The sequence below is a fragment of the Gekko japonicus genome, unplaced genomic scaffold (genome assembly GCF_001447785.1).
Source record: "Gekko japonicus isolate JY-2015 unplaced genomic scaffold, Gekko_japonicus_V1.1 scaffold4101, whole genome shotgun sequence".
Taxonomy (NCBI): domain Eukaryota; kingdom Metazoa; phylum Chordata; class Lepidosauria; order Squamata; family Gekkonidae; genus Gekko; species Gekko japonicus.
The window spans coordinates 18,296-25,592 of NW_015172139.1; the positions used below are offsets into that span (position 1 = coordinate 18,296).

Consider the following 7,297-nt stretch of genomic DNA (forward strand, 5'->3'; position numbering starts at 1 on the left):
TCCAGCAAACACAAGCGCAGGTGGATGAGGTGAGAAGCCGGAGTGCGTGCCGTGCACAAGAAGAGGAACCTGGAGAGCGAAAAGATAACTTCTCGGTGACTCTGTCCTGCAGTGGGGAAGCGCATGAGCCCCGGGCCCCATTGTGTACATGCACAGGGGTCTGGTGTCAGACGTCGTGGCCCATCCATTACCTGGGGGTGTGTTGCAGTGGCATAGAGTTATGGTCCTAGGAAAATTGCCCCAAGGAAGGCTGGAACGGCGCATTTTGCCTGGCCCCCAGATCCAATGGGCTGCCAAGTGTTCCCTCTAAGCTGAGTTACCCAGCTTCTTGCACATGGCTTGGCTCGCTTGCGCCACCTCTTGGGAGCCCTTTGCAATCCATGTCCATGGTCCCGCTTTTCTTTGCCACGTCTGGGTGTTGTGTGTTTTGCGCAGCAGCGTGGAGGCGAATGGTCCTTCGCCAAGTTACACGTCCCTGCCCTGAGAAGGTTAGAATTCAACACAGGGAGAGAGGAAGATGGAGAGGAGCGCCAACGTGGCATGAAAATGCACCCTCTTCAGCACAAGACGCTTAAGAGTTACTGTACTGGGAGATCTTTGCTCATAGCTGGAACATCCAGTGACCAGGGTGTCTCTTTTTGTGAGACTCCAGCTGTGCTTGTAACTGCCCCCTTCCAGGTAACATAGTCTGTCGAGTCGCAGCCTTTCAGTATGGTGACCCACAAGCAGCGTTCCCTCTAAGCGGTGGAGTCTTGTGAGCAAAAATTCTACTTCATGAGCTACTGGCATTAAAGTTGTGAGCAAGCCATTTGGCTACTGTATAAATTAGTTAGGAGTTAGTGTGAGCTAGCTCAGGGTTTTTTAGCCTCCGGTTCACACATTTTTGTCCTATCTCAGGAAGGAGGGCTCCAGAGCAGTGTTCCCTCTAAGCGGAGTTAGTGTGGGCTAGCTCACAGTTTTTTAGCCTCCGGCTCACACATTTTTGTCTTGGCTCGGGAAGGAGGGCTCCAGAGCAAACTAATGCATGCAGCAGCCAAATCGCTCGCTCACAACCTTAATGCCCACTCGCTCACAAAGTAGAATTTTTGTTCACAGGACTCCACAGCTGAGAGGGAGCCTTGCACCCCCAGCTTCTTGCATGTGGCTTGGCTCGCTTGTGCCACCTCCTGGGAGGCCTTTGCATTGCACTTCCGTGGTCCCGCTCTTCTTTGCCACGTCTGGGCGTTGTGTGTTTTGCGCAGCAGCGTGGAGGTGAATGGTGCTTCGCCAAGTTACAGGTCCCTGCCCTGAGAAGGTTAGAATTTAACACAGGGAGAGAGGAAGATGGAGAGGAGTATTCAGGGCAGGAACCAGGTTTTTTGGCACCCTGGGTAAACCATGACCCTGGTACCCATGTAGTTCAGCATTCAGTTTTCTACAGTGGCTAACCCGGGTGCTTTTGAGAAGCCAACAACCGTCCCACGAAGGACGGTAGCCAATGTTCCCTCTAAGCTGTGGAGTCTTGTGAGCAAAAATTCTACTTTCTGAGCTACCGGCATTAAAGTTGTGAGCGAGCAATTTGGCTGCTGCATCAATTCGTTTGCTCTGGAGCCATCCTTCCTCAGCTAAGATACAAGTGTGTGAGTCGGAGGGTAAAAAACTGTGAGCTAGCTCACACTAACTCAGCTTACAGGGGACACTGGACGTGGCCAATGTTCCCTCTAAGCTGTGGAGTCTAGTGAGCAAAAATTCTACTGTGTGAGCTACTGGCATTAAAGTTGTGAGCGAGCGATTGGGCTGCTGCATAAATTAGTTTTCTCTGGAGCCATCCTTCCTGAGCGAAGAGAAAAATGTGTGAGCCAGAGGCTAAGAAACTGTGAGCGAGCTCACACTAACTCAGCTTAGAGGGAACACTGGACGTAGCTGCCCTCGGTATAACCTCAAGCCAGTGGCATTCTGATATATGCAGCCTTTTCCTATGGAGGGTACATCCAATGCTCCCTCTAAGCTGTGGAGCCCTGTGAGCAAAAATTCTACTTTATGAGCAACTGGCAGTAAAGTTGTGAGCGAGCGATTTGGCTACTGCATAAATTAGTTTGCTCTGGAGCCCCATCCTTCCTGAGCTAAAACAAATATGTGAGCCAGAGGCTAAGAAACTGTGAGCTATCTCACACTGACTCAGCTTAGAGGGAACATTGGTTACATCCCAGCTTTTGCTACACTCCCTCTGATTCCTCGCCCCACAAGAGTCTAAGAAACTCTAGTAACCACCAGGATATGTTTGAGAGCCAGTTTGGTGTAGTAGTGGTCAGTAGTGGGATAAGCCACTGGGTGACCTTGTCCAAAGCAGTAGAAAAGAGCAGGAGTCCAGTAGCACCTTAATGACTAACAGAATTTGTGGCGGGGTATGAAAGTCCCTTCCTGCCAGCCTAGCAGTTCGAAAGCAAGACATTGCAGGTAGATAAATAGGTACCGCTTCGGTGGGAAGGTCACAGCGTTCCGTGTGCCTCGGCGTCTAGTCCTGCCGGCCACATGACCATGGAATTGTCTTCGGACAGCGCTGGCTCTTCGGCTTGGAAACGGAGATGAGCGCCGCAACCCTAGAGTCGGATTCGACTGGCTTTGGGGCAAGGGAAAGCATTACCTTTTACCTATGAAAGCTCCTCCCCTGCCGCAAATGTCGTTGGCCTTCGAGGTGCTCCTGGACTCCTGCTCTTCCCTGCTGCTGCAGACAGACCGACAAGGCTTCCCCGTCTTGATCTTTGCCCAAAGCCATGCAGTAAGCTGATGCTCAGGATCGCTGTGGCCTTCCCCCCCTTGCCCTTGTGCCCAGCTTGGACCGGGAGAGGCAGAGTAGGGCCTTCACTTCGGGAGCAGCCTCTCCAGATACGGTGCGGTGCGCCGAGAAGCAAGCACCTGTCCCTTCCTGAGGGTCTTTGAACTCACGAAGCTGCCTCATACGGGATCAGCCCCTCGGTCCGTCAAAGTCAGTCTTGCCTGCTCAGGCTGGCAGTGGCTCTCCAGGGTCTGGGGAAGAGGGTCCTTCTTCACATCACCTCCTGCCTGGACCTTTTAACTGGAGGTGCCGGGGGGGGGGATTGAACTTGGGACCTTCTGCATGCCAAGCAGAGGCTCTGCCACTCAGCCACAGTCCCGTCCTTACAACGTAAGAACATAAGAGAAGCCAATGTTGGATCCGGCCAATGGCCCTCACAGGGTGTCTGTTATGGGGAGGGGAAGGGGAAGGAGTCTGTGAGCCGCTCTGAGACTCCACGGGAAGGGCGGGGTATAAATCCAATCTTCTCCTCTTCTTGATCAACGCCTATTGCAGTGAAGAAAAACGACCAACTGATGGACGACACGGAAGGTAGTGTCTCCAGGGTCAGAGCTTGGTTTCCAAGAGAGAAAAGGCAGGGGCAGCCATTAGGGAGGGCTGGCCCCTGACCCACAGGTTGGGAAACAAGGGTCGACCCCGACCGGCAACAGCTCTTCAGAGTCTTGGGCAGAGAGAGGCCTTTCCCCCACACTGCTGCAGCTAATCTTCCTAACTGGAGATGCCGGGGATTGAACTTGGGACCCTGTGTGTGCCAGGCTCGTGCCCCCATCCTCTGAGCTCTGTGCTGGACCAAGGGCGAACATTTTCTCTGCAGGCTGTCTGATTACCGCTTTGTAAGCCAGTCATGCCTTCAAGGGTTATGCCTAGGAATTTCAGCTACCCCCCCCCCCTCAAAAAAAAAAAAGTTTGGGCCACCTCTGTGCACAAATGCTGGCGAAGAAAGAAACTGCCACTCAGCCACAGTCCCGTCCTTACAACGTAAGAGCATAAGAGAAGCCAGTGTTGGATCAGGCCAATGGCCCATCCAGTCCCAACAGTCTGTGTCACAGAGTGGCCAGAAATACCAGGGGGCATCAGGAGGTCCACCAGTGGGGCCAGGACACTAGAACATAAGGACATAAGAGAAGCCAATGTTGGATCCGGCCAATGGCCCATCCAGTCTAACAGTCTGTGTCACACAGTGGCCAAAAATACCAGGAAAAAAAAAGTGAATTCCATGTGTTAATCACTCTTTGGGTGAAGAAGGACTTCCTTTTATCCGTTCTAACCCGACTGCTCAGCAATTTCATGGAGTGCCCACGGGTTCTTGTCTTGTGAGAAAGGGGGGAAAGTGCCTCTTTCTCGACCTGCTCTATCCCAGGCATAATCTTATAAACCTCGATCATGTCACACACACACCCCCCCAGCCGTCGTTTCTCCAAGCTAAAGAGCCCCAAGTGCTTTATCCTTTCTCTCCACATGCTGGACGATTCAGAGGGATAGGGGTTGACCTCTCTCTCCCAGCACGGTTAGAGAGGAGGACCCTTCTCTTGAGTTCCCTTGCAAGTGTCTGAAGGGTCAAGAACTCACTAGAGTTCAGCATAAGGGTGTCGCTCTTGACCGTACTGGTGGACGGCTGTGTGTATCATCTGCCCCCCCCTCTCGTCCCAGGTGGTGGACATCATGCGGGTGAACGTGGACAAGGTGCTCGAGCGAGATCAGAAGCTTTCGGAGCTGGACGACCGCGCAGACGCCCTGCAGGCCGGAGCATCCCAGTTCGAAACCAGTGCCGCCAAGCTCAAACGCAAGTACTGGTGGAAGAATCTAAAGGTAATGCGAAATTGGGGAGCCCCCCGGGTTCCTCCAACTGGCCCACCTCCCCAAGGGGTAACTTGAACGATGGTTTCTCAGAAAATGCCCAATCCCAAAATCTGTTTTTAACTCCATAAGAACATCCGAAGAGCCCTGCTGGATCAGACCAGGGAGGGTCCTTCTAGTCTGGCATCCTGTCTCACATAGTGGCCAACCAGTTCCTCTGGAGGGCCAGCATCAGGGCATGGAGGCTGAGGCCTTTATAAGAACATCAGAAGAACCCTGCTGGATCAGACCAGGGAGGGTCCGTCTAGTCCAGCCTCCCGTCCCACACAGGGGCCAGCCAGTTCTTCTGGAGGGCCAACAACAGGGCAGAGAGACCGAAGCCTTCACATGACTTTGCCTCCTGGCACTGGGATTCAGAGGTTGACTGCCTCTGAACATGGAGGTTCCCTTTAGTCACCATGGCTAGTAGCCGCTGGTAGACCTTTCCTCCACGAATCGTTCTGATCCTCTTTTAAAGCCGTCCACTCTCGATCCCGAGAAACGTAAATGGATTATTGAGTGTGGGGGCCTCTGAACATGCACGGAGTGCGTCCACGTCGAACGACTCATAACCTGCCACCCATCCTATGGGAACCGGGGTAGGAATTTCTTTGTCTTTTCCGAGGAGGGCTGCTCAGCATCTCTGCATCTCCGCCGAATAGCCCACACCGTCTCCTCTCCCAAATTAGTAGTCCTTATGTTTGCTTTCTCTCCTTCTTCTTCTTCTTCTTCTTGCAGATGATGATAATCCTGGGGGTGATATGCACCGTTATCTTGATCATTATCATCGGTGAGTAAGGCGGGGAGAAGGGCTGCCTGCCCAGTTTGTGGGTGCGCTTAATCTGGGCTCTGGTCAGAAAGCGCAAGCGTTGTCCAAGCCCTGCAGTCCGTCTCATCCGTCATCCTCTGTCTCTCACGCTGCCCAACGCAGTGTCCTGGGATGCCCACACACGAACAGAAGGAGAGCCCTGCCGGGTCAGAACCAGTGATCCATCTCGTCCTGCATCCCGTCTCACACAGTGGCCAGACAGTTTCTCCGGAGGACTCGCCAGCAGCAAGACTGAGGCTTAAGCCTCTCTTGTCACGGACGATGCAGTGATGTCACTTCTGGCGTGCATCAAAAGTGACATCATCATGTCCCCAGCAATGTGTGGACGTTCTGGTATCTGGGCAAAAACTCTATGGTAAAAACAGCTCCTACGATAGAGTTTCTGTTCAGATACCAGAGTGTCCCCATGCCGCCAATGACAGAAGCCTAGGCCTCAGTTTGCTGCTGGTAAGTTCCCCCACCCCTACTCTACTTGGGCCTATCTGGGCAGATACACATTACAGCCAGTGGGATCAACTATTGGAAAAGAAAATGAAATGCCTAGGAATAGCAAACGATATGATTAAAAATACGGACACTAAAGACACTAGAAGACAAAATATCTGTAAGGAAATTGGATGTTACAAATACGTCTATTAGGAAACACAGGGTATGTTCGACACTTCCTTTTGGGAATCGCCCTCCCGATGCAAGTGCCGAAATATTTTTCTCAGTTGACAGTCCCAAAACTAAGAAGAGCTTTTACTTTGGCAAGACTGAACGTTCTTCCCTCGGCAGTTTTGGAGGGCAGATATAATAAAGTACCATACTTTAATAGAACATGCAGGTGCTCGTATCATACAATCAAAGCCATTGAGCGTATGATTATGGAGTGCCCCGTATTCAATGAGCTGAGGGGTAATTTAGTCACCCCTTTACTTATAGACGGAGCTGCGGTGGCTCAAGTGGTTAAGACGCTGAACTGCAGGCTGTGGAAGGTCGGTAGTTCAGCAGTTGGAGACCCGAGTGTGCCGCATGCCGGAGTGAGCTCCCGTCTCTAGTGCCAGCTCCTGCCAACCTAGCAGTTCGAAAGCAAGAAATTGCAAGTAGATAAATAGGTACCACTTCGGTGGGAAGGGAACAGCGTTCCGGGCGCCTTGGTGTTTAGTCATGCCGGCCACATGACCAGGGAAACGTCTTCGGACAGCGCTGGCTCTTCGGCTTTGAAATGGAGATGAGCACTGCAACCCTAGAGTCGGACTCGACTGGCTTTCGAGCAAGGGAAACCTGTACCTTACTTAAAGACACGGGACTGCTAAATGTGTGAGCCCAGGCGTCATCACGGCTACTATCGGATACCAATGATCGTGTCACACTCTCAGTGGCAAAATCCACAGGCGCAATACATCAAATATAAGAGAAATAACACTCAGGTCTTTTAAAATATTTTCTTCGGTTCTGATTTCTGCTTAAGGGGATAGCGGTATGAGCAGTGCTAGGTAGATCAGTTGATCGATCTGGTGTTGAAAACGGTTCAGAACCACCTGAAGGGGTCAGGGAGCCCCGTGTGTTTCCCGGGCAGCCGCTCCCACCCTGCTGACGTGTTCAAAAGCGCCTTTCCAGGGAGAGGAGGTAAGCGTCCAGACTGAGTCTCCCCTTTCCGTTACCAACTCTCTGGCTTTTCTCCCTCCCGCAGTTTACTTCAGCACCTAATGGAATCTACGGAGCCATTTCCCATCCAGGAGCAGCGGCCGGGAGAGGCGCGAGGGGGCGACGCATCCCCCCCTCCTCTAGATCTCAGCCATATCTTCCAGCCCCGTCCGCCCGCCCCCTTACAC

General features: G+C 52.4%; 1 protein-coding gene across 1 annotated transcript in view; it reads left to right on the top strand.

The window, feature by feature from the left end:
- The window catches only part of VAMP2 (vesicle associated membrane protein 2), a 10,064-nt gene extending 2,773 nt beyond the window's left edge, over positions 1-7,291 (top strand). The window contains exons 2-5 of the mRNA XM_015421019.1: positions 6-29; positions 4,466-4,624; positions 5,390-5,441; positions 7,156-7,291. Of these exons, the coding sequence (XP_015276505.1) occupies positions 6-29; positions 4,466-4,624; positions 5,390-5,441; positions 7,156-7,172 (252 nt within the window). The 3' untranslated portion in view covers positions 7,173-7,291. The remainder of the gene's footprint in view (positions 1-5; positions 30-4,465; positions 4,625-5,389; positions 5,442-7,155) is intronic.
- The last annotated feature ends 6 nt before the right edge of the window (positions 7,292-7,297 follow it).